Source organism: Jaculus jaculus, chromosome 6, assembly GCF_020740685.1.
Source record: "Jaculus jaculus isolate mJacJac1 chromosome 6, mJacJac1.mat.Y.cur, whole genome shotgun sequence".
Classification (NCBI taxonomy): domain Eukaryota; kingdom Metazoa; phylum Chordata; class Mammalia; order Rodentia; family Dipodidae; genus Jaculus; species Jaculus jaculus.
In genome coordinates, this window is record NC_059107.1 from 156,483,084 (window position 1) to 156,510,024 (window position 26,941).

A 26,941-nucleotide genomic window follows, 5' to 3' on the forward strand; every position below is an offset into this window, starting at 1 on the left:
CAAGCGAAGGGGACCCGGGCCAGGGAGGAAAGTGGGCGGGAGCCCGAGGCAGCTACGTCGTCCCGAACCCTCCCATTCCGGAGCCGGAGCAGGAAGAGAGGGTGGGGCCTGCACTCACATGGCCCTGGAGGTCACCCACCTAGGGGTCTCCCAAAGCCAGGGTCTGTAAGCTGGAAATGCAGTACCAACGCCCGGGACCCCAAGCAAGGCTGGGACCAGCCTGCCCGGGATGTCGCCAACCACCTCCACGGATCAGGTACCGCTGGCCACCCTGCAGCACCCAAGGGCTCTCTGCAGGCCCTCCCTCTCCCCGTGGCCCTCATTGTGCTCTGCCTGGGGCCTCTCGGCCGCCCCAACGCTCCCTCTTCTCGAGGCTCCTCCGCAGCTCCCACTCCGCTCCAGGGTCTCTGCCCTGTTCCCCCGCAGACGCCGCACTGGCTGCCTCTGAATTCTTCGCTCTGCCTCCCAGTAACCATCCTTCCTTCCTGCTGAGAATCCTGCCTTCCTGCCCGTCCCTGGGTCTTCCTGATACTCCTGAGCTCCGCTAAGCCACAGGATTTAAGAAGTCTAATAATGTAAGCAGACCGTTGGCACTCTTGCTCACAACGCTTTGGTGTCTTTCTCCTCTCTCTTTCTTTTTTAACTTTTTTAATTGAAAGCTTCTATAATTATAGACAATAAACCATGATACTTCCCCACCACCACCACACACACACTTTCCCCTTGATTTATGCACTCTCTCCATCATATCCTTTCCTCCTCTCCATCAGTCTCTCTTCTATTTTGATGTCATGATCTTTTCCATCTATTATGATGGTCTTGTGTAGGTAGTGTCAGGCACTGTGAGGTCATGGATATCCGGGCCATTTGTGTCTGGAAGAGTGCATTGTAAGGAGTCCCATCCTTCCTGTGGCTCTTACATTCTCTCCGACATCTCTTCTGCAACAGACCCTGTGCCTTGGAAGGTGTGATGGAGATGTCTCTGTGTTGAGCACTCCTCTGTCACTTCTTCTCAGCACTATGATGCCTTTTGGGTCATCCCCGTGGTGGCCACCATCTGAAAAGAGAAGCTTCTCTAACCAAAAGTGAGAGTAGCATTAATAGATGGATATGAACTCTAAGAAAAGTGCCGACAGGGCAGTTTGGTGAACGTAATATATGCGTTTAGGCAGACACCAGCAGACGTCACAACCCTAGGGCTCATGACCACCTCCATCATAGGCTTTTGACTAGACTTTCAGTACCAAGCATGTATTCCCTCCCCTGGAGCGGGCCTCCAGTCCAGTTAGAGAGCAGTTGTTTCCCCCATAACAGACATGCCACTGTTGTACCCATTGGCTCATTCAGTCTGGCTGCTCCGATTTCAGGCTTGCAACGTCTGCTGTTGTGTATCGCCGCTGATGACTTCTCTCTCCCACAGGGCTGCATGCAGTGTAGCTTCTCCTAGCTTGCTGGCAGCTGGTCCACAGGGAGGAGGTTTTCAGCTCAGTTCCAGCTTGATTTCTCAGTGACCCTTGCAGCACAAGCATGTGGAATCTTCAGCAATTTAAAAAAATTTTTTTTGTTCATTTTTATTCATTTATTTGAGAGTGCCAAGAGAGAAAGAGGCAGATAGAGAGAGAGAGAATGGGCGCGCCAGGGCCTCCAACCACTGCAAATGAACTCCAGACGCATGTGCCCCTTGTGCATCTGGCTAATGTGGGTCCTGGAGAATTAAGCCTCGAACCGGGGTCCTTAGGCTTCACAGGCAAGCGCTTAACTGCTAAGCCATCTCTCCAGCCTTTTTTTTTTTTTTTGAAATAGGGTCTCCAAATGAATTTAGAGCTCATGGGTTGGCTAGACTATTTAGCCAGTGAGCCCAGGGCATCCCCAAACTCTGTCTCTCAGCCTGGGATTACAGGTGCACATCACCATGCCCAGCATTTATGTGGGTTCTGGGGGTCAAACTCAGATCCTTATATTTGCAAGACAAGCACCTTACCCACTGAGTGAGCCCATTTGATGGATTTATCTTTTCCTCCTGTCTTTCTTTCTTTCTCTCTCTCTCTCTCTTTTCTCTTCTCTTTTTCTTTCTTTCTTTCTTCCTTTTTTTCACAGTTTTCCTTAGTTTACAGGCAGGAGGAAGACAGAGGTCATGCCCAAGAGGCATAAACAGGGTTCCCAGAAATGAAACACTCAGAACTCAAGAGAAAGGAGGAGGAAGGAGTACAGAGTGGTCCGTGAGGAAAGCCCTTATTTGATAGATTTTTCTATGACATCTACACTGTTCTTTTGTTTGTTTGTTTTTTGTTTTTCAAGGTAGGATCTCACCTTGAACTCACAGTGATCCTCCTACCTCTGCCATCCCTCCCAGTGCTAGAATTAAAGGTGTGCCCTGCTCACTGTTTTTTGTTTGTTTGTTTGTTTGTTTGTTTGTTTGTTTGTTTTTTGGTTTTTCTAGGTACAGTCTCACTCTAGCTGAGACTGTCCTGGAATTCACTATGTAATCTCAGGGTGGCCTTGAACTCACGGCGATCCTCCTACCTCTGCCTCCCAAGTGCTGGGATTAAAGGCGTGTACCACCATGTCCAGCTTTTTTTTTTTTTTAAGTTGTGCTGTTTTTGTTTGTTTGTTTTGTGTGTGTGTGTGTGTGTGTGCGCGCGCGCGCGCACATGTGTGTATTTGAGATAGGGTCTTGCAATGTAGCCTACACTGGCCTCCAATTTACAGCAATTCTGCTTCAGCATCCCAAGTGCTGAGATTTCACATGCACCACTATGCCAGGCATCATTTCCTTCCTTCTTTCCTCCCTTTCTTCCTTCCTTTCTCTCTTTTCTTTTTTTTCGGGGTTTCTGAGGTAGGGTCTTGCTGTAGCCCAGGCTGACCTGGAATTCACTGTGTAGTCTCAGGGCGGCCTTGAACTCACGGGGATCCTCCTACCTTTGCCTCCGGAGTACTGGGATTACAGGCGTGCACCACCATGCCCAGGTCTTTTTCCTTTTTGAGGCGGTCTCACTACACAGCGCTGAGTGACCTGGATCTCACTGAATAGATCAGGCAGGCCTCGAGTTTGAGGCAGTTCTCTTGCCTCTGCCTTAGGACCTGGGCAGGATTCAAATACAGGAAGTGAAAAGAACATAGGAAGTGCTCAGAACAGTAGATTTGTGTGTGAATTTAGGAATTTCCCCGATGTTTAAAGCACTGTGGCATGAGTAAGTAACAAGTCTGGGGAGAAACTGAGGTGAAATGTTAGAAGTTATTATTTAGAGGCGGCAGGTCTTGTGTCATTTACATATCACAAGGGTGGGGGGCGGTTCTTTTGAAAGGATCAGAGCTGGGGCCCAGGCTCAAAGGCCTGTCTGATCGCACCAACCCATTGGCCTCTCTTATCTTCCCGCCTGAGAAAGCTGCAGAAATTTCCAAGGCTGTGGGGGAAGGTGGGTGGTGGGCAGCTCCCATGAACTCTAGGGACCTTGTTCAGTGGGATGGCAGGGTGGAGTCCCTGCGGGCCACCTTCTGCAATTTCTGTTTTCTTCCTTTTACCTGTAGAAGACAGTTTGCGGCCTTGTATAAAGGGACATTCTACTTCCACTTTGAAAACCTATGTTATGCCAATGGCCGGAAAACTACCTTCTTATGCTACCGAGTGGAGAGACTGGCGCCTGGTCTACCTGTCTACCTTTGGAAAGGGGTCTTTAGAAATCAGGTATTGTCTAGATCCTTTTTCCATTTCAAGCAGGAGCTAAGCCCTTTTGAGAATGCCCCCAAATTAATCTGTACAATGTCAGATGGCCTGACACCCTGTCCCTGCTTGACTGTCCTGGAACCCTTTTTAAAAATATTTTGTTTTATTTATTTATTTATTTGACAGAGAAAGAGAGAGAGAGAGAGAGAGAGTGGGTACGCCAGGGCCTCCAGCCACTGCAAACAAACTCCAGACACGTGCGCCCCCTTGTGCATCAGGCTAACGTGGGTCCTGGGGAACCGGACCTGGGTCCTTTGGCTTTGCAAGCAAACGCCTTAACTGCTAAGCCCTAGAAACCTTTTTTTTTTTTTTTTTTTTTGAGGTATGGTCTCACTCTAGTCCAGGCTGACCTGGAATTAACTATGTAGTCTCAGGGTGGCCTCGAACTCATGGCAATCCTCCTACCTCTGCCTCCCAAGTGCTGGGATTAAAGGCCTAGAACCCTTTTTTTAAAAAAAAAAAATCTTTATTTATTTATTTGAGAGAGAGAGAAAGCATCAGAGGGGGGAGGAGGGACAGAATGGGCACACCAGGGCCTCCAGCCACTGAAAATGAACTCCAGATGCATGAGCCACCTTGTGCATCTGGCTTTCATGGGTCCTGGGGAATCAAGCCTGGATCCTTTGGCTTTGCAGGCAAGTGCCTTAACCACTAGGCTATCTCTGTAGCCCCCCTCCTCTTTTTGTTGTTCTTGCTGTTGTTTGGCATGTGCGTAGTATGTTAGTGTGTTGTATGTGGTAGTGTGTGTGATACGTGCACAGGTGCATGCAGAGACCAGAGCAGAATGCTAGGCATTCTTCCTCCATCACCCATCATGAGTCTCCTGGAGCTGGAGTCTCTCACGCATTCCGGAGCTTGACATTTTCCCCCCAGAAGCCCTTTGGTCTCTGCTCCCCACAGGGCAAGGCTTACACGTATGCATAGCCATGCCCAGTCATTTACGTAGGTGCTGAGGAAATAAACTCAGGTTGTCTGAGGCTCCCTTAAGCCCCCGTGTCTGCGTGGGAAGTGTTAAAACCAATGAGCCATCTCTCCAGCCCTGTCATGGAACCTGGTCTGTGTCGCCTGACTTATCACAGAGGCTTTGTATAGAGGCCATTGCCCTAAGTCTGCAGGCACCCATTTTCCCCCCAAACCTCGAGCTTTGTACCTGACAGGCCTTAGGAAGGACACCCAGAAGGCTGGGTGTGTTGAGCATCTGGACACCTTATCTGTCCACCCACCCACCACACCCCTGATGCCTCCCTGACAAGGCTGCACCACCACCACCTTCTTGCCCCACGCCCATCCAGACCCACTCCCAGGAGCTCCCAGAAGTGGTCACTACAGCCGCCGTGATGGGTCTCTAGGGCCAGGGCCATCCCTGTGGTCCCTGCACCAACCACTAATACCCTGAGAATGCCCAGCATACATCTGCTCTTCCACCTCACCCCCACATGTCAGGCTTTTCTGAAGTGTGTTTAGAGGTGGAGCCCTTTGTAGAGTGGGCAGTTCAATAGCAGTTTTCTTACAACATCATAGGAGTCACACATGGAATTTAATCTTTTCCAGTGTCCATATATATGTATGTATATATTACATCTATTTGTTTATTAGAAACAGAGAGAGAGGGAGAGAGAATGGGCGTGCCAGGGCCTCCAGCCACTGCAAACGAACCTCAGACGCATGCGCCACCTTGTGCATCTGGCTTATGTGGGACCTGGAGAATCAAACCTGGGACCTTAGGCTTCACAGACATGCGCCTTAACCACTAAACCATTTCTCCAGCCCCTAAATATTTATTTATTTATTTAAGAGAGAAATGGAATTAGGTGGGGGAGATAGAGAAAGAGAAAGAGAGGGAGGAAGGAAGGAAGGGAGGGAGGGAGAAAGAGGTAGAGAGAATGGGCCCCCCGGGTTTCCTGCCACTGCAGATGAACTCTAGATGAATGTGCCACTTTGGTGCATCTGGCTCTAGCCCAGGCTGACCTGGAACTCACAGCGATCCTCCTACCTCTGCCTCCCAAGTGCTGGGATTAAAAGCGTGCACCACCATGCCGAGCTGATGTTTCCTTTAACTGCTGAGCCATGTCTCCAACTTAATCAATGTCCATAGTTTTAAAAGCTGTCAGAAATAAGGAGGATGAATTTTAATGACTTAATTAGTCCAATATAATTAATGTGATTTCAGTGCATAATCAATATAAAGTTGTCCATGAGAAGACAGTTCATTTTCTCTTCAGCTCCCAAATACTGGGGTTATAAGTGTGCCTCACTATGCCTGGCTTCCTTCTTCTCTTTAAAATGAGTTATGCGAGGCAGATGTGTAATCCTAGCCCACCAGAATCTTAAGCAGGAGGGTCAAGTTCAAGGTCATAATTGGCTACATATGACTTTGAGGTCAGCCCGAAGTACATGAGACCCTGTCCAAAACAGGGAGGGTGGGGAAGAAGGATGGAAGGAAAGAGGGAAGGAAAAGAAAAGAAAAATTAAGCTGCATGTTTTATAGTTGCTGTGGGTCTCAGTCATGATAAGTCATATTTCATGGACTATAGCCAGAAGTCCCGTAAGGGACAGCACAGCCCACCCTAGCAGACAGTAGGCAAGAAATTAGCCAGATTCGCCAGGCCTGGCCAGAGCTGGGCTTAGAGTGCCTGAAGGGTACCTGGGAAAAGGGAGAGTGGACTTTGGGCTTAGAAGCTGAGCCAGCGATGGTGGGAAAGGATAGGAAATTAATAAAGGAGGCTGGGTCCAGAGGAGTGAACGGGCTGGCGGGTGAGTGAATCCGTCAGGGCAGCCTGCTCTACCCTGGGACTCGGCCCTTCTCTTCCTCTCCCAGGTCTTCCCCCTGAAACAGCTCCACGCTGAGTTGTGCTTCCTCTATTGGTTTCACAACCACATACTGTCCCCCAATGAGAACTACAGGATTACCTGGTACGTGTCATGGAGCTCCTGTCCCAACTGTGCATGGGAGGTAGCCAGGTTCCTGGCTGCCCATCAAAACGTGACCCTGACCATCCACATCGCCCGCCTCTACTACTTCTGGAACGACAGTTTCAAGCAGGGGCTTCGCAGATTAAGTCAGGAAAGGGCACAGTTAGCCATCATGGACGGTCAAGGTGAGAGTTTGCGGTGGGGGGGGGGGAGCTGCTGGAGCGGGAGCACCCCAGGAGCCGCTAAGGAGCTCAGGGCCAATTTGAAGGCCTGGGAGGGACCTTTTGGGTTCTAACTGCCTTCTCATCTCTTCTTGTCTCAGGATTTCAATATTGTTGGGATGAGTTTGTATACAATGATGGCAAGCCATTCAGGCCTTGGAGGAAACTGAATATAAATTTTAACTACCAGGATCACAATTTACAGGAGATTCTCAGGTGAGGGGCCACCTCCTCGTCTCTCCTCTTGCCTCCTGGGGGTCCTCAGCTCTTCCCAGCTGGGCTGCTACTTGTCTCCTTTCCTGGCCTCTTGCTTCCAGGCTACGAAGCATTCCTCACATCCAGGGTCCTCCTACCCTACCTTGGTGCGTCTTGTCTCTGCATCATGTGGAATTTGAACTGATGGGTGCAGTGCGTAAGCGTGAAAATGGAAGACGGCAAAGCTTCCATTAAGACAGCCTCAAGTGCTGAGACCATGAGCGCCTGAAAGAAATGGCCGTGAGAGCGCTGGCTGCCACCACCTTGACGTTTTGCTCCCAAGGACAGAGGCACAGAGGGGTTCTGATGTGGCCACACACATTTACCTCCACCTTCTGGGTCACAGACCCCAACCCAAGTGGCCAGGACAGGCTGTCCTCTTCTGCCTCTGGGAATAAGAGCTAGACAGAGGCCCATCCTAGAGGCCTCCAGGTGGCCTCCTCTGAGCCAGGCGTGTCTCCCACGACACACACCTCTCCCTTCTTCACTTGTTGTCTCACATGGCTCGTGTGTTTTGCTTTTCTTTTTCTTTTTGGTTTTTCGAGGTAGGGTCTCACTCTAGCCCGGGCTGGCCTGAAATTCACTATGGAGTCTCAGGGTGGCCTCAAACTCACAGCCATCCTCCTACCTCTGCCTCCCTAATCCTGGGATTAAAGGCGTGCGCCACCACACCCAGCGCTCTTAGGTTTTATATCTTGCGCAGTGGGTCAGAGCAGAAAGGCAACTTACAGGGCTGGAGAGATGGCTTAGCAGTTAAAGCTCTTGCCTGCGAAGCCTAAGGACCCATGTTCGACTCTCCAGATCCCACGTCAGCCAGATGCGCAGTGACACGTGTGCGCAAGGTCACACGTGCACACAGCGCAGAGCATGCATTTGGAGTTCAATTCCAGTGGCTGGAGGCCCTGGCACACCAATTGTCTCCCCTTTTCTCCCTCTTGCATTAAAAAAAAAAAAAGCCAGTCTGTTAGGCTTGCCTTAAAAAAAAGGCAACCTACATATTGATTGGTTAACAGCAACACGTTCTAGAAACAGACAGTTTGTAATAAATGGGCTAGCTCTTGGAAACAATGTAAAAGTCCTTGTCTGAGACAGACGAGCTGAGGGGAGGAAGCACTTGTGGTCAGGAGGTGTGTGTGTGTGGGGGAGTACAGAATCAGTAGCTCCAGCCGGTCATGCTAGGGCTCTAACCACAAACCTGTCAGCAGATCTTTACAAACAGAGACAAGGAGAGAAGATGAGAAGATCCAAGTCCTTGTTTTTCTTAATTTCTCTATTCCATCTGGTATCAACAGTGCCTCCCAAATCCAGAGTAGTGGAATGTCCTCAGGGGAATGGCCAAGTTTTAAATTAAAAAACATTTTTTAAAATTTATTTGCAAGTAGACAGAGAGAGAGAGAGAAGAGAGGTAGACAGAGAGAATGGGCATGCCAGGGCTGTCAGCAGCTGCAGATGAACTCCAGATGCATGTGCCACTTTGTGCATCTGGCTTAAATGGGTCCTGGGAATCGAACGTGGGCACTCAGGTTTTGCAGGCAAGTGCCTTAACCATCGAGCCATCTCTCCAGCCCCCAAATTTAAATTTTAATTTACCTTTAAATATATTTTATTTACTTATTTGAGAAAGACAGAAAGGACAGAGAGGGAGAGAATGGGCATGCCAGGGCCTCCTGCCACTGCAAACTTCGAATGCATGTGCCACTTTGTGCATCTGGCTTTACTCTTTCCAGCTGGGGAATCAAACCCAGGCCATCAGGCTTTGCAAACAAGCGTCTTTAACTGCTGAGCCATCTCGCCGGCCCGTTTCCACCTTTAGATCCAGGAAACACCTCAATTCTCTGCTTGGATAAGCTGCCCTCCCCCTCCACCCTCCCCCTCCACCGGTGCAGTATCTGTGGCTTCCTGGAAAGACCCAGTTCCTTCTGGAATCTGTGGGCCATGGCCCCAGGTCATTAGAACTAGAACTGACAAGGAAGAAAGGGGACACCATTTTCCAGGGCTCTCTAAATCTTAACTGAGCCTCTGTTACCCCAAGGGCCATCCTAGGACCAGAGGACGGATGGAGGTTGAGTGTGAGGAGCAAAGGGAATGTTGGGCGGGAAAGGCCAGGTGGGGACTCCTCTTCATGTGACGCGTAGATTCTGAGGTGACCAGAGTGGCTCCAGTGTCCTCCCTGCAGAATTCAGCTTTCACAGAACAGAAGCCCTTTGTTTTAATTGTGTGTGTGTGTGTGTTTTAAATCTGAGAACCCTTGGTTGAGACTTGCCGAGGCAGGCCAACAGCTTCAAGAATGTGGGCTTCAAGTCCTTGTCCTTGGACCCTTGTAACCCAGACCTGAGAGGCCCTTCAGGGACAGCAAGTTCCCTCTCCCTCGTGCTACCCCTCCCCCCAGGTCCCCTGGAACAACTAGGAACCACTTGTGGAAGGACCAGCTAAGCAGAGCTGTCCTTTATTTGCTGTGTGACCTCGCTATCTGAGCCCATCTGTGTGTGACACCTCTGAGATGTCAAAGCTTCCTTTCCTATTGGGGGGCCGGGGTTAGCAGGGGGCCAGAGGCTGGGTGAGCATGCCTGCCTTCTCTGGGGCAGGAGATGAAACCCTGCGCTGAGCAGAGGTGCATGGAACTGGCTCCTTCCCCCTGGCAACTCGAAGGGCACCTGCGCTGCTCCCTCCACCAGCTCTGTGATCCTGCCTTGCCTGTCTCCACACATGCCCCCCAACACACACCAGGCCAGGGCACTCAAGGGCGCTGGGCAACTTAACCATCTCTGGGCCCTCCCATGCCTGGGTGGGGCCTGACGCCCCCCCCCCCCAAGGCCCAGGAAACAGGAAGTGGAGCCCCTGTGCCAAAGTCCCAGAATGGGGAGTGGGGTTGGGGAACAGCCTGTCCAGGGAGGCTGAAGGGGCTTCCTAGGTCAGGTAGAGGGAGGCCAGAGAGGAGTTGGACTGGGCCTGGGGAGGGAAGCTCAGAGAGGTCGCAGGCAAAGGACTTTCCCAAGGCCAGCCTGTGAGAGGGGGAGCCTTGGCAGACCTGACCGGAGGCTCTAGACAGGGTCTGGTTACTCTGCCACCCCTCCCTTGGCCCTTGAGCGCCAGGCCCTGCCTCTGCTTCCCCACTTCCTGTGTCTACGGGAACCTCAGCTTTTTAGAATTTTCATTTATTATTTGTTAAAAATGTAGCGTACTAAACAGTTAGTTTCATTTCTATATGTTGTATTTTGCTCATATTCACCCCTCCATTGACTACTTTCATTCTCCCCTCCACTGGACCTCCTCCTCACCTCAAATAGTCCCTCTTTCACTTCCATATATAGGAATACGTGTGTATCAGTATATGCATATGAATATGTATATATCAATAGGCATACATATTGTTATAAACCTTGCTGGGAAACAGAAACTTAGGCCTACTGGTGACTCTGAAGCCTGTCAAAGGCATTCCTCTTGTTCCTGAGTCCTTCACTATGAATATATACCAGGCTTATTTTGCTTAGCTTCATGATCTCCAGTTATTTCCCTGCACATGACATGATTTTCTTTCTTTTTGAACGAGAATATGGAATCTTACTTTATCTAACTGTGTGAAGAATCAATTCAAGAAAGTAAATAGAATTTGATATGGCTACATACACCCTGTAGGAGGTGGTGCTTGATTTGGAGGGGTGACTCCCCAAATCTGATGATTGCCAGTTTGGGACTTCTGTGATGGGAGTCCCTTTCTGCTGCCAGTCTCCTTGGTTTAGCCAGGCCTGTTAAGATCCATAAGAACAATCGCAAAATGGGAGTGTGTGCCCTTCCTCCTGGCTTCTGGGTACACTTCTGTCACTGAACTAGTCCCCTCCCCCCCTTTTTTTCCTTCAATTTCTTATGGTAAGTTATCTCCCTTCTAGCCCAGGCTGATCTGGAATTCACTCTGTAGTCTAAGGCTGGCCTTGAACTCATGGCGATCCTCCTACCACTGCCTCCCGAGTGCTGAGATTAGGAAGATGTGCACCACCGTGCCTGGGCCAAACTCGTCCTTTGACGTTTGCGTCCATCCAAGCATAGATCTGCAGCTCGCTGGAGGGCAGGCATGTTTCGGGGGATAACTCATCCTTTGGGGGGTGGTGGCTGTTACTGCTGATGAGGACTCGCAACAGCCAAGGGGCCTGTCTTCCAGAGGTCACTTGCTCCTCCATCTCCTTCTTTTTTTCTTTTCTTTTTACTTATTTATTGAGAGAGAAAGAGAGAGAGAATGGGTGCACCAGGGCCTCCAGCCACTACAAACTCCAGACACATGCACCACCTTGTGCATCTGGCTTTACATGGGTTCTGGGGAATCGATCCTAGATTCCTTTTTTTTTTTTGAGGTAGGGTCTCACTGTGGTCCAGGCTGACCTGGAATTCACTATGGAGTCTCAGGGTGGCCTTGAACTCACAGCGATCCTTCTACCTCTGCCTCCTGAGTGCTGGGATTAAAGGCGTGTGTCACCACGCCCGGCTGAACCTGGATTCTTTGGCTTCTGAGGCAAGCGCTTTAACCACTAAAATATCTCCCCAGCCCTTTTATTTTATCTTATTTTATTTTTATGGTTCTTTCTTAATTTCCTCCTGTGTAAAGCTCTATTCCATCACCATCTTCCTTCTCCTCCTGTGAGACCTCTGGCCTGACCTCTGACCTCAACACTGAGCATGAGTACCATAAACATGAGGCCATCATTTTTTAAATGTTATTTATTTTCATTTTATTTATTTATTTATTTATTGGTTTTTCAAGGTAGGGTCTCGTACTAGCCCAGGCTGACGTGGAATTTATTCTCAGGGTGGCCTCGAACTCACAAGTGCTGGGATAAAGGCTTGCGCCACCATTGCTGGCTTCTTCTTGCTCTTTTCAAAGTTCAGCTGCAGCTTTGAGGGCTCAGGCGACCTCAGCCTCAAACTAGGAGGCAGTTCTGAAGGCATCTAGGCATTTCATTGTAAAGACTTACAGGGTCTTACTATTTGTGCTCTGAGGAAGAAAAGGTCTGTACATAAAAGAAGATACATTGTTGCCCACAGAGAAACAAAAAATCAAACTGGTCTTAACAATGATTACAAATTGTTTCTAACATGCCAGTCATTTCAGCCCTTCTACATCAAGGTTCTTAATTTACTTTCATTTCCTTCCTTCCTTCCTTCCTTTCTTTCTTTCTTTCTTTCTTTCTTTCTTTTTGAGGTAGGGTCTCACTATAGCCCAGGCTGACCTGGAATTCATCACATAGCCTCAGGCTGGCCTCGAACTCACATCGATCCTCCTATTTCAGCCTCCCAAGTGCTGGGACATGCCAACATGCCCAGCAATTTACTTAAAAAAAATTTTTTTTCCTTTTTTTGGTTTTTCGAGCTAGGGTCTCACTGTAGCCCAGGCTGACCTGAAATTCACTATGCAGTCTCAGGGTGGCCTTGAACTCACGGCAATCCTCCTACCTCTGCTTCCCGAGTGCTGGAATTAAGGCATGCACCACCATGCCCTGCTCTTAATTTGCTTTTAAGAACATGATTCTCGCCGGGTGTGGTGGCGCACACCTTTAATCCCAGCACTCGGGAGGCAGAGGTAGGAAGATCGCTGAGAGTTCAAGGCCACCCTGAGAATACATAGTGAATTCCAGGTCAGCCTGAGCTAGAATGAGATCCTACCTTAGAAAACCAAAAAAAAAAAAAAAAAGAACATGATTCTCAGGATGGATCTCAGTTGGCAGATTGCTTGCCTACCATGTGGGTGGCCCTATGTTCAGTACCTAGCACCACATAAAATCGGGCACAGTTAGAAGCCATGCATGGCGGTGTATTCCTTTAATCCCGGCACTCGGGACCCAGAGGTAAGAGGATCGCCATGAGTTTGAGGCCACCCTGAGAGTAGCTTGGACTCCAGTGAGTCCCCACCTTGAAACAGCAAAAAAGAAAAGAAAGCTTGCGCCCAGCCAAGTATGTGTGTTTTTGTTGTATTCCTCACCCTGAGGGTGCCCAGCTGCCTTATTTGGGGCTTGGCAGACAATGGTCCAAGGGCACAGTGTAGGGCTTTGTCTGCCAGCCCTCAGCAGTCTTTATCCAGATGCACACGAAGGTCTCCTAAGTGGCACAGGGATGTCAGAAATAGGTTTCCACAGCCAGATGTGGAGGCCCGTATCTGTAACGCCAGCACTCTTGAGTTTGAGGCCAGCATAAGCTACACAGTGAGATCATACCTCAAAAGATAAGTTTTCACGGATGACGCCAGTGACATTGTAATCGGCGCAGCATGCTAGCAGTGGCTGTTGGAATCAGAGGGGTTTTAGTTAGCTTGAAGTACGTCAAGGGAGGCTGTCTGGCTCGGTGGGAGCAGTATGTGATGGTCAATCGTGCCCAGGGTCCTCCTCTGCAGGACCAGCACATTAGCATGAATGCTGGGTTCATGAGTGGCTTCCAAGGGTCCGTAGTCACCTCAGCCTGACTCCATAGTTAGCCAGGTCACCCTGGCCTTGGGTCACATGTCAGAGCATGCAGAAAGAGGGTGAGCTGGGTCTCCATGAGCTTCCTAAGTGGCCAGAACTCTATCCTAAATATACCCTCAGGCTGCAGGGCTGGACTCCTATGCCTTTCCCCCTGTGGACGTTGTCGCACATGGTGCCCACTTCTACCCACCACTTCCGCCATGCAGAGAAAGCAAAGAAGCAAAGAGAGTCCCGCCGAGCTGGGCTTGGCTCAGTGGCAGACCCTGAGCTCCAGCCCAGCGCTGCCAAGGAGGAAGAGAGGGAGGGAGAAAAAAGAAAGGAAGAAAGGGAAGAACTCATAGCATGCCCACAGTTGCCTGGTCATTTTGCACTGTAACACTAAGTTTTTCTTAAAAAGAAAGCTACAGGGGGCTGGAGGGATGGCTTAGTGGTTAAGATGTTTGCCTGCAAAGCCAAAGGACCCTGGTTTGATTCCCCAGGGCTGATGTAAGCCGGATGTACAAGGTGGTGCACGCATCTAGAGATCGTTTGCAGTGGCTGGAGGCCCTGGCATACCCATTCTCTCTCTCTCTCTCTCTCAAAGAAATTAAAAACCTTAAATTTTTTTTAATAAAAAAAAGAAAAGAGAAAGCCAGGCATGGTGGCACACACTTTTAATCCTAGCACTTGGGAGGCTGAAATAGGAGAAGTACCATGAGTTTGATGCCAGCCTGGGCTACAGGGGAAGTTCCAGGTTCGTCTGGGCTAAAGTGAGACCCTGCTTCAGAAAGAAAGGGAAGGAAAGAAGGGAGGGAAGTCAAAACTGAACACTGAGCAGTGTCATCTCAGTAGAGGGAGAAAAGTTGACATAAGTCCTTTAAGCTAAAAGTCCCTGTCTTAGCCTTTTCCTGGTAACAACAGTTTTCCTTAATTGCTGCCTGTTATCCACACGTCTGAACAAAAGTTAGACACGGGCTGGAGAGATGGCTTAGCACTTAAAGCACTTGCCTGCAAAGCCTAAGGACCTAGGTTTGGTTCCCCAGGACCCACGTAAGCCAGATACACATGGTGGTGCACGCGTCTGGAGTTCGTTTACAGTGGCTAGAGGCCCTGGTGCACCCATTCTCTCTAATAAAAAAATTAATTAAAATTTTTTCAAGTTAAAAAATAAAGTTAGAGGAGGCACTGGCTTCCAGTTTCCTTTCTCTGCAGCGAGGAAGGTTCTAGAGTTGCATATATTGGGGCACAAATGCCTCCGTGTGATTCCCAGGAGGGATGGTCCAACTCGCAGCTGGACAGAAGGGTCTTAGGCTCAGGACAAAGGTATGGGAGTGCCACAGAGCAGCGGGGGACACACTCTTACACAAGGAAGGAGGCACCCACAGCTCTTGGGAAGGGGCTGCCCAGGCAATGTAGTGATGAGGACTGGATGTCTCCAAGCCAGCAGTTTAAGCCCAAGACAAGGCTGTGAGGGTTGTCAGTGGACAGTGTCATGTGGGAATTGCATGGACAGGTAGAAATGTGAGCAGTCAGGACATTTACCAGGACAGAGAGGCAAAGGAGAGAATTGATTAGCTGCATAGTGGGCCAGCGGCGGCGGGCAAGACAGCGGAGATAAACTGCACAGAGCCATTCTGAGAGGCTGCAGTTACGGAGGAGGGCCATGTGGGCATTCGGGAGGCTTTCATCGTCATGATGCCCTGGAATAATTGCAGTCAGGAGTTAACTGTGATTCATAATGGCCTTGAGGCAATGAACGGTCTTACCCAGAGTGAGGCATGTCTCTAAATTATCACCCACCCTAAATGAAGACCACATTTCCCTCCTGACAGATGAGTGTCAGACCTCTGGCATTTGGGCAGAAGTGTCTTCAGTAACCTTCCACTGGACCATGGCGGAGGGGGGGTGGCAAATACACCGGCCCCTCCCTGTTATCGTCATGATGGGATTATGAGGATGACGGACGGGCAGTGGCGGGTTGGTTCCAAGGGACTAAGGCGGAACGCATCATTTCTAAGTAGAACTGCTGCTGGACTTTAAGGGTCCAGTGTCCTTGCTGTGAATATCAGTGGGATAACCATGGCTGTTTGGGTTGGTATAGGTAACAGCTGATTTGATTGGCTGGAAGGTCTAGCAGCAGTGTCGTCCCATTGGATCCAGTGCCGAGCATGGGATCTTGAGAGCTGGCCCGGGAAAGATGGGCAGTGTCTTTCTTAGCTGAGCAGCTGCTTGACGCTTGACCTGTTGAATGCTCAAACATCTAATGAGCTGCCGGAGACAGGAACGAAAGACAGAGCAACACAAGACGTTTCACTAGAGGGCTAAGAGGGACCAACTACGACCATGCTTATCTGAAAGAATAACTGGGGACTTGAAGAGATGGCTCGGTGGTCAAGGCGCTTGCCTGCAAAGCGTAACGACTCGGGGTTCAGTCCTCAGAACCCACGTAAAGCCAGAGGCACAAGGAGGTGCGCGTGTCTGGAGGGCATTGGCAGTGGCTGGAGGCTCTGGCACGCCCATTCTTCCTCTCTTTCTCTCCTTGTCTCTACTCTCTTTCTGTCTCTACTTGCAAATAAATAAATAACTGGAAGTAGTATTAAGAAGAAAGAACAGAGAAGTAGGCCTGACATGAGGGAAAAGTTCTCTCTATTTGGGGAGAGACCAAGAAGACCAGAGCCTGCTGCGCTGTGCTGGGGGTGGGACCAGTAGACATGAGCAGAGGTTTTTTTTAATTGACAACTTCCATAATTATAAACAATATCTTATGGTAATTCCCTCCCTCCTCCCATTTTCCCCTTTGAAACTCCACTCTCCATCATATCCCCTCCCCTTCTCAATCAGTCTCTCTTTTATTTTGATGTCATGATCTTTTCCTCCTCTTATGATGGTCTTGTGTAGGTAGTGTCAGGCACTGTGAGATCATCAATATCCAGGCCATTTTGTGTCTGGAGGAGCACGTTGTAAGTAGTCCTACCCTTCCTTTGGCTCTTACATTCTTTCTGCTACCTTTTCTGCATTGGACCCTGAGCCTTGGAAGGTGTGATCGAGATATTTCAGTTCTGAGCACTCCTCTGTCACTTCTCAGCATCATGGTGCCTTCTGAACCATCCCAAGGTCACTGCCATCTGAAAAGAGAAGGTTCTCTAACCAAAAGTGAGAGTAGCATTAATATGTGGATATGAACTTTAAGAGAAGTGCTTACTGGGTAGTTTGGTGAGCATAAAATATACATTTAGCCAAACACCAGCAGATGTTACACCCCTAGGACTCATGACTACCCCTGTTGTAGGTTTTCAGTATCTGGGATGTATTCCCTCCCATGGAGCAGGCCTCCAGTCCAATTAGAAGGCAATTGGTTTCCCCCATAACAGACATGCCACTATTGCACCCATTGGCTAATTTGGCCTGGCTGGCCAAATATAAGGCTTGCAGTGTCCACTGCTGAGTATCTTCACTGGTGATTTCTCTTTCTCCCATTGAACTGCATGCAGAATGGCTTCTTCCAGCTTTCTGTCAACTGTTCTACATGGAGGAGGTTTTCAGCTCAGTTCCAGCAGGATTTCTCAGTGACCTTGCAGCCCAAGTATGTGGAGTCTTCAGCAATAGGATCTTACCATGTATTCTTGGTGGGAAACCAAGGACCTCGGCAATGGCCTATAATGTTTTGGGGGCATCAGGGACCTCCCTGGCCAACAACTCACTGAAAGGTATCCCATTCCTGGCACTGAAATTTTTCTAGTAACAATCTATGGCTCCTGAGCATTCCATTGTCCAAAAAAGTAGGTTTCCGTATGACTTATTTATATCCTCTTAGATTTTTTTGCCTTTTTTTTCCTTGGGTTTTTCGAGGTAGGGTCTCACTCTAGCCCAGGCCAACCTGGAATTCACTATGTTGTCTCAGGGTGGCCTCGAACTCACAGCAATCCTCCTACCTCTGCCTCCTGAGTGCTGGGACTAAAGGCATGCGCCACCAAGCCCGGCTTGAGCTTTTTTTTTCCCTAAGTCTTTCACTTTTGTTCCCTCTTGGTCTCACTGGTCTGAGAGTTACAGAATGTTACACTCCAGCAAGATTGGGCCAAAAGAACAAAAGCTTTCAATGTTCTCAAATAGTGAATTGATCTTAGGCAGAAGGGAGGGAAAATACCCCAATTTTTATATTTTAACCCTGTAATTGCAGTTTTGGATACAAATGGTGTCTACTGCCCTGAAAATCTGGACAGAGCTAGCCAGAGAGTTTCTGTCTCCTGTAGAACCAAAGGATGAAGGATGGGGGAAAGACGAGGTGGGGGTTCACAGAGAGAGTGTGCCTGTTCAGTAACACTAGGGAGGTGACTCACCTTTGGATCTAATGACAGCAGGCTGGACCCAGAGCATCTGCCTTCTTGACAGTATTTTTCAGAGAACCACCAAGCGGTGGACTCTTCGAGATTGGTCTCTTGTTCTCAGCATAAGTCCAATGGCCTCTCTTTCAGCAGCCCCCTTTTCCATTTATTTATTTTTAAATACTTTTATTTTATCATTATCGAGAGAGACAAGCAGAGAGAGAGAGAGAATGGGTGTGCCAGGGCTTCCAGCCACTGCAAACGAACTGCAGACACATGTGCCGCCTTGTGCATCTGGCTTATGTGGGAAATCAAACCTGGGTCCTTTGGCTTTGTAGGCAAGCACCTTAGCTGCTAAGCTATCTCCCCAGCCCTATTTATTTATTTTTAAATATTTTATTTATTTATTTGAGAGAGAGAAGAGGTGCACCTGGGCCTCCAGCCACTGCAAACTCCACATGGATGTGCCACCTTGTGCATCTGGCTTTCATGTGTCCTGGGGAATTGAACCTGGGTCCTTTGGTTTTGCAGGAAAGCACCTTAATCATTAAGCCATCTCTCCAAGCCCCATTTTCCCTTTTGAGTGATTTTTAGGGCCAGATGGGACCACAAAGCAGTCACCCAAGATGTGCTGGCCTTCTCAGAGCCCCAAGAATATGGCCATACTCATTTTGCAGGCTCTTTGTAGATTTGGATCTTGAGAGAGAGGCATGGAAACAGGCATGGAGGGAGCTATCAGCACATAGAAAGATCCTGCTCAGGCTGGAGAGATGGCTCAGCGGTTAAGGTGCTTGCCTGCAAAGCCTAACGACCCAAGTTTGATTCCTCACTATCTGCTTAAATCCAGATGCACAAAGTGGTGCGTGCATCTGGAGTTTGTTTGCAGTGGCTAGACACCCTGACACACCTATTCTCTGTGTGTGTCTCTCTTTCTCTTCCCCTTGTTTCTCTGCCCTTGCAAATAATTTTTTTGTTTATTTTATTTATTTATTTGAGAGCCACAGACAGACCGAGAGAGAAAGAGGCAGAGAGAGAGAGAGAGAGAGAGAGAATGGACATGCCAGGGCCTCCAGCCACTGCAAACAAACTCCAGGTGCATGCACCACATTGTGCATCTGGCTTACGTGGGTCCAGGGATATCAAGCCTCCAACCGGGGTCCTTAGGCTTCACAGGTAAGCGCTTAACCACTAAGTCAGCTCTCCAGCCCCAGCATTTTTTTTTTTTTTTAAGAGAAAGATCAGGCGTGTGTGGTGGCCCACATCTTTCATTCCAGCACTTGGGAGGCAGAGAATTACTGTGACCATAATGGACTTGAGGCAGCCTGCTTAATTGAGGGGCTCAGGGCACAGTACTGTTGATGCCAGGCCAAACTAGCTACACGATCATTCCAGATTCATGTAAGGGGGGGGGTGACTCACCTAGTTAGCAGAAGGAATAGTTGCCAGAGGATATTTCAGGACCAGAATGCTTGAGCTTCAGAACAGCGCTCAAGGAAAGGCGGATGAAAGGGGAAGTGAGGGTCCAGGGGACTCCTGACAAAGGGTGTGGACTCCCCCTGGACGAGCTGTCTCGCCAATTCTGCCACTCGTTGGGAGTCCAGAGGTGAAAGATACCAGAGAATAATGCGCTGGAGTATTGGATCCCTCAGGAGATATGGCTGGAGGTGAAGGGAGAGATCGACCCGTAGAGAAAGATCTAGTGTGACATGAAAAGTCACCCAGCACAAGCTGTAGAAAGGAACAGGAAGCAAGACAAGAGGCAACAATGGTCCCTTCTCCTGTATAAGCCTAGCGTTTGGGCCACCTTGTCCAGGGGCCACCAGGTCCCACCAAAGAATGGCTTTGAGCTGGGCGTGGTGGCGCACGCCTTTAACCCCAGCACTTGGGAGGCAGAGGTAGGAGGATCGCCATGAGTTCGAGGCCATCCTGAGACTCCATAGTGAATTCCAGGTCAGCCTGAGCTAGAGTGAGACCCTATCTCAAAAAATGAAAAAAAAAAAAATCACTTTGACCAGATTTTCAATTGCCTGGGGAGAGGGACCCTCCCACTGAAAGGTCTGTTACAGAGGCTGGGGCCCTCACTCCCCAGGGCTGTAGGAGTTGTGGAGACCTTGGGAACCCACTGTAGAAAATCCTCAGCCAGGAACCACCTGTGTCCCACAGGCCTCAGCAGAGCCTTCCAAGGGTCCAGAGGCAGAGAAAGACAGACCCCGGGGAAACTCTTAGCCCTTACTCGAAAGGTGGCAGCGAGTGGAGATGGACCACAGAAGCTGCCAGTTGCTTCCAGCCCTTTACGCAGCTCACCAAAGGTTGCAAGTAGGAGAATTGAAGGAGTGAGGAGTCAAGTCCCCATGTAGGCCACCAATCGGCCACGTGTCAGTGACAAGCTGATGATGTGGATGGTGACAGAATCTGCCAAGGCAGAAAAGGGCAGAAGTAGAAAATTATGAGACAGTCTGTGTGCCACCACGTGAGCCAGACAGTGGAGAGAAACCACGCCAGAGGCGCTCTGAGGGGCTGCTTTTGCGGAGGGTCTCTGTGCTGACAGTCAGATGGTGGTTCAGGTGTCACTGGGTCCTGAAACCACGTCTGGCTAGCAGTAGACTGGCCTTGAGGCAAGGATAGGCTTCCCGAGTCCAAACTGGCTCGGCGTGGTCATCCGTCCTAAACCGGCGCCCTCAGGAAGGTGCAAAGTGGGAGCCAAAACTCACCCCTCTGCTACACCCTGGCCTGCCAGCCTCCCAAGGAACCCAGAGTTGTTCAAGAACAGGCTGAGCCCAGAGGATGCTCTCTGCTTCTTCAATTTTTTTTTTCTTTTTGTTCTATAGAAGTCTGCTCAAAGAAGAAACCTTCCTCATCCAGTTTAACAACAAGCACCGTGCCCAGAAGCCCTATCGCCGCAGGAAGACCTATCTTTGCTACAAGCTGGAGGGGCCCAGTGGCTCCGGGCCACTTACCAAAGGCTGCCTTCAGAACAAGGTGCCAGACAGCTTCTCAGAGCCAGACCGTGAGGCAGCTGGGGGCTTACACCACCCCCCGGCATGTCACATGAATCTTGAGGGTCCCCTAATTGCCTTTTTCACCCCCTCTTTCTTACTAACCCTTGGTGGGCCTCTCACGTCTCCATCACATATCTACCACTCCTTTGCTGCTGGCTCTAGGCTGTCCCTCCTCCTCCCTTCTCACTCCATTCTGCCTTTTATTATTATTATTATTATTATTATTAATTTATTTAAGAGAGCGAGAGAGAATGAATGGGCATTCCAGGGCCTGCAGCCACTGCAAACAAACTCCAGATACATGCACCGCCTTGTGCATCTGGCTTACATGGGTCTTCTAGAATCGAGCCTTGAACCTCGGTCCTTATGCTTCACAGGCAAGCGTTTAACCACTAAGCCATCTCTCCAGCCCTCTTTTTTTAAAATTATTTATTTATTTATTAGAGAGAGAGAGAGAGAATGGGTGTGCCAAGGCCTCTAGTCACTGCAAATGAACTCCAGATGCATGCACCACCAGTGCATCTGGCTTATGTGGGACCTGGAGAATCAAACCAGGGTCCTTGGGCTTTGCAGGCAAGCGCCTTCACCACTAAGCCATCTCTCCAGCCCTCCATTCTGCTTTTTAATGCTCCTGGTTGGAACATCTTTGGTTAATTCCTGGGCTGTCCCAAAGCGAGCACTGGGGGCTGGGATTTGAAAGTGTCATCTGTTTGCTGACCCATCTTCTCTGAGTACTCGAGACCCTTGTCCCAATTTAATTAAGAAAACACTGTGGAAGCCTTGGGGGTGTTAAGTTAGTGGACGAGTGAGTGCGGAAATGCAGAGCGGCAAAAGAAGGGTAGTTTTCTGTTCCCAAGGCGGAGGCCCTCATCCTCAACCTCATGCCCAGTCACATAATGTCTGGCCACAGCCTTCTGGTGGTGTAGGTAGGCGGACTTTAGGTCTGGAGTTCATTGAAGAACTTACCCCCACCTTCTGTTTCCCTGCCAGCATTACAAAGGATTGAAATATATTGGGGCTTTTCTTGGTATACTGTCTATATTTGTGGCAGATATCAATAAAAAGTTTTTTAAAAATACTGGGCTGGGGCTGGAGAGATGGCTTAGCGGTTAAGCGCTTGCCTGTGAAGCCTAAGGACCCCAGCTCGAGGCTCAATTCCCCAGGACCCACGTTAGCCAGATGCACAAGGGGGCGCACGCGTCTGGAGTTCATGTGCAGTGGCTGGAAGCCATTGTGTGCCCATTCTCTCTGTCTCTCTGCCTCTTTCTGTCTGTTGCTCTCAAATAAATAAATTAAAAATTATTTAAAAAATAAAAATAAAAAAAATACTGGGCTGGGGGGATGTCTCAGTGGACAAAGGTGCTAGCTTGCAAAATCTGGTGGACCAGGTTCAACTCCCCAGTACCCACATAAAGCCATATGCACAAAGTGGTCCTGGAGTTCGTTTGCAGTGGCAAGAGGCCCTGGCATGCCTATTGATTCTCTGCCTCTGTCTTTTCTCTTGAAAATAAGTAAATTAATTTTAAAAAATTAATCCACTTGGGAGACGGATCCAGGAGGATCGCCGTGAGTTCAAGGCCACCCTGAGACTGATTACATAGTGAATTCCAGATCAGCCTGGGCTAGAGCAAAACCCTACCTTGAAAAATCAAAGAACAGGGCTGGAGAGATGGCTACATGGTTAAGGTGCTTGCCTGCAAAGCCAAAGGACCCAGGTTCAGTTCCCCAGTGCCCACATAAAGCCCGATGCACAGAGCAGCCCATGTTCTGAAGTTCTTGCCCAGGCTTGTACACTCATGCTCTCACGCTCCCAAAAAATTTTTTAAAAAAGTTAATTCAATCAATCCTGTCAAATCACCTGGCATCTAAGGACATGCTTAGGAGGTGGGATAATGAGGTAATATACCTCAGCCTACAGAAGCCCCTCCCTCGTTGCCATTGCTCACAGACCCTCACCCCCACACTGGGGAGCCTGACCACGTTTCTTAATTCTAACTCAGAAAAAGTAGCTTTTATTTAAAAAAAAAAAAAGTTTTACTTTTATTTATTTATTAGAGACAGAGAGAGAGAGAGAGAGAGAGAGTGAGAATGGGCATGCCAGAGCCTCTAGCCACTGCAAACGAACTCCAGACACGTGCACATGGGCCACCATGTGCATCTGTCTTACATGGGACCTGGAGAATCGAACCGGGGTCCTTAGGCTTCACAGGCATGTGCCTTAACTGCTAAGCCATCTCTCCAGCCTTTTGCTTTGCTTTGTTTTGTTTTGTCGAGGTAGGGCCTCACTCTAGCCCAGGCTGACCTGGAATTCACTATGTAGTCTCAGGGTGGCCTCGAACTCATGGCAATCCTCCTACCTCTGCCTCCCGAGTGCTGGGATTAAAGGTGTGCATCACCACACCCAGTTTTTTGGGTTTTTTTGAGGTAAGTTTCACTCTAGCCCACAACCTGCAATTCACTGTGTATTCTCAGGGTGGCCTCAAACTCAACAGCCTTCCTCCTACCTCTGGTGCCTTCTGAATGTGGGATGAAACCAGCACACCCGGCTTTTTTTGTTGTTGTTTGTCCTTTATCTTCTTCGGATGCCAGCTGAAATCTTAAGTATAGTTGCCTTGAAACTTTCGGGCTTTTCCACCTTTTTCTCAGTAACTCTTGCCTTACTCCTTGTCATCCGTGTGCCTAATTCTCTGTGGTCACAAGACAACCATCAGTTAGATTTGGGGGTCGGGAATGGAGGCAACGAGACAGTTGGTTTCTTGAGTTGAAGAGCTTATTGTAAAGTTAGGAGAGAGAGGCGGGTTGAGGGAGAAGGAAACAGGGAGATGAAAGGAGTCCATGCACCAGGGAGTGGGAGAGCCAAAGACAGCGAGAGAGGGCCAGGAAGGGGCAACTGCCTTCGAGGGTGGGCCTTGGGTGATGGGCTCGAGGGAGGTGGCCTTCCCTCCTCTCAGCCCAGAGGTGCCCTCATTACCTTAGCAGGAGGTAATTTCAGAATCCCAGAGTTAGTCAGAGTTTGGCCAGATGTTGAGAGAAAGAAAACGTGTGTAGAGAGCTCTGGGACTCTTGGGCTTATTTAATTGATTTTTTAAATATTTTATTTATTTATTTGCAAGCAGAGAGAGAGAGAGATAAAAGAGAGACAGAGAGAATGGGTGCGCCAAGGCCTTCAGCCACTGCAAATGAACTCCAGATGCGTGTGCCCCCTTGTGCACCTGGCTTATGTGGGTCCTGAGGAATCGAACCTGGGTCCATTGGATTTACGGGCAAATGCCTTAACCGCAAAGCCATTTCTCTAGCCCCAGGTTTATTTAATTTATTTATTTACTTGCCTGTTTGTGTGGTGGTGGTGGTGTGTGTGTGTACGTACGGGTGCCAGGGCCTCTTGCCACTGCAAATGAACACACCAGATGCCTGTGCCACTCTTGTGTCCAGCTTACGTGGGTGGTTTGGAAATTAATCTCAAGCCAGCTTTGCAAGCAAGTGCCTTTCACCGTGGACCCATCTCCCCAGCCCCTGGGACTCTTTTCTTTTTCCCTACCTTTGTTCTCAGTAAATCTCCTTTGCCTTACTCTTCATGTACCCAATTTTTCATGATCATGAGAAAAAGGCCTCAACCGTCTGAAAATCTGCAACGCAACCCTCTCTTCTCTGTGTCCGGGACCCCTTCCAGAAAGGTAAACACGCAGAAGCCCGCTTTGTTGATAAGATGCGTTCTATGCAACTGGACCACGCGCTAATCACCTGCTACCTCACGTGGAGCCCCTGCCTGGACTGCTCCCAGAAACTGGCTGCACTCAAGAGAGATCACCCAGGCCTGACTCTGCGCATCTTCACCTCCCGTCTGTACTTCCACTGGGTGAAGAAGTTCCAGGAAGGGCTACGACTTATGTTCGCATGCAAGATCCAAGTGGCCGTGATGGGCCTCCCAGGTGAGGAGGGGCCAGAGCCATTGAGGGCCCAGGAGGGCATCACAGGTCCAAGAGGACGGGCCTGGTGGAAGGGGAAGAGGCTGGGCAGGAAGGAAGGACAAGGGCACAGCGCAGGCCAAAGACTTGACTCCGCCCTGCAGGGCTGGGTTTGGGGGGAAGAGTAAGGCCCAGGGAGGGGAAGGGGCTTCACTTCACCCACTTCCTGTCCTCCATCTCAGAGTTCACCGACTGCTGGGAAAACTTTGTCAGCGACCAGCCCTTCAGTGCCTGGCACAAGCTGGAAGATTACAGCCAGAGCATAAAAAGGCGGCTCAACACCATCCTGATGGTGAGTGTATGCTGCTTTCTCTGTCTGAAATCCCTCCAACTTTCCTCTCCCCACCGCTCCACCCCTCTTTTCTCTATCTATCTATCTCCTTTATTATTTTTTTAAATTTTTTATTTATTTATTTGAGAGCGACAGACACAGAGAGAAAGACAGATAGAGGGAGAGAGAGAGAATGGGCGCGCCAGGGCTTCCAGCCTCTGCAAACGAACTCCAGACGCGTGCGCCCCCTTGTGCATCTGGCTAATGCGGGACATGGGGAACCGAGCCTCGAACCAGGGTCCTTAGGCTTCACAGGCAAGCGCTTAACCGCTCAGCCATCTCTCCAGCCCACCTTTATTATTTTTATTTTGATTTCACTCTAGCTCAGGCTGACCTAGAATTCACTCTGTAGTCTCAAGGGGGCCTCGAACTCACAGCAATCCTCCTACCTTCCGAGTGCTGGGATTAAAGGCGTGCACCACCACACCTGGCTATTTTTATTTCTTAATATTTATTTATTTATTTACAGATGCATGCATCACTTTGTGCATCTGGTTTTACTTGGTACTGGGGAACTGAACCCAGGTTGTTTAGGTTGTGCAGGCATTAACTGCCGAGACATCTCTCTAACCCCCTTTTCTCTACACACTCTTTTTTATTTATTATTTATTTATTTATTTGATAGTGACAGAGAGAGAAAGAGGCAGATAGGGAGAGAAGAGAGAGAATGGGCATGCCAGGGCCTCCAGCCACTGCAAACGAACTCCAGACGCGTGTACCCCCTTGTGCATCTGGCTAACGTGGGTCCTGGGGAATTGAGCCTTGATCTTAGGCTTCACAGGCAAGCGCTTAACTGCTAAGCCATCTCTCCAGCCCTAGACACTGTCTTTTGTTTCTGTGTCCCACCGAGGATTCCCAATCCTTCTTTCTCTCCCTTACCTTAGGTACCCTTCTCACCTCTGTTTTCTTTCCTTAACTATTCATACTGCTTGAAATGTTTTCTTTGTCTTGTTTTTTTAAGACACACACACACACACACACACACACACACACACACACGAGAGAATTGGCACTGAATTCTAATGCCAGATGCTTGCGCCACCTTGCACTTGCCTCACTTTTGTGCATCTGGCTGAGGTGGGGTCTGGAGAGTAGAACATGGGTCCTTAGTCTTCACAGGCAAGCGTCTTAACCTCTAAGCCATCTCTCCAGCCATTAATGTTGTTTTTTTTTTTAACATATTTATTTATTTGAGAGAGAGAGGCAGACAGAGAGAATGGGATGCCAGGGCCTCCAGCCATTGCAAACTGCAGAAGTATGCGCCACCTTGTGTATCTGGCTGACATGTGTTCAGGGGAATCAAACCTGGATCCTTAGGCTTCACAGGCCAATGTACCTTATACATTAGCCGCTAAGCCACCTCTCCAGCCCGCTATGGATATAGTCTCAACTCTTGGCAATCCTCCAACCTCTGCCTCCCAGGGGCTGGGATTAAAGGTGTGCACTACCACACCCAGTTCTATGGATATATTCTAATCTCTGGCTCTCTCTCTCTCACTCTCAACAGTCCTTCAGATTGGATGACATCACTGAAAACATTGGAAATTTACAACTTGCACCTCCATCTTTCTGAGTGGCAAGAAAGGGGTTCAAGACGACAGCTTCTGCAACATCATCTAACTTCCAAACCTACTGCTCCCCCAGCCTAGAGGACCTTTCTTTCTTCTTTGTTTACTTCTGTTTCATTTTCTCCTATAAGTGGGTGCCCCATTTTGTAACTGAAAATGTAAGCTTTTTAATTTTGTAATTAAAAAGTCAGCATGGTGGTTCATGCCTATAATACCAA

At 49.2% G+C, this 26,941-nt stretch overlaps 1 protein-coding gene across 3 annotated transcripts; it reads left to right on the forward strand.

The window, feature by feature from the left end:
- Positions 1 to 91: 91 nt before the first annotated feature.
- On the forward strand, positions 92 to 26,941 carry LOC101607873 (DNA dC->dU-editing enzyme APOBEC3-like). Of its 3 annotated transcripts, none has more exons than XM_045151452.1 (8): positions 92 to 256; positions 3,529 to 3,685; positions 6,543 to 6,822; positions 6,960 to 7,074; positions 20,689 to 20,839; positions 24,530 to 24,788; positions 25,007 to 25,116; positions 26,663 to 26,941. In XM_045151452.1, exons 1-8 carry the CDS (start codon positions 177 to 179, stop codon positions 26,726 to 26,728), a joined length of 1,218 nt encoding a protein of 405 aa, XP_045007387.1. In that variant the 5' UTR covers positions 92 to 176; the 3' UTR covers positions 26,729 to 26,941. The 3 variants fall into 3 exon arrangements, with proteins under 3 accessions (XP_045007387.1, XP_045007388.1, XP_045007389.1); XM_045151454.1 differs by having other exon boundaries at positions 131 to 256; positions 6,629 to 6,822; XM_045151453.1 differs by lacking the exon at positions 3,529 to 3,685.

Bases quoted from the DNA above. Each gene is read 5' to 3' on its own strand.
- LOC101607873 (XM_045151452.1), top strand. From the start codon at position 177: ATGCAGTACCAACGCCCGGGACCCCAAGCAAGGCTGGGACCAGCCTGC. The intron at 257-3,528 runs GTACCGCTGGCC...TTTTACCTGTAG, and splicing joins CAACCACCTCCACGGATCAG to AAGACAGTTTGCGGCCTTGT. The intron at 25,117-26,662 runs GTGAGTGTATGC...CACTCTCAACAG, and splicing joins GGCTCAACACCATCCTGATG to TCCTTCAGATTGGATGACAT.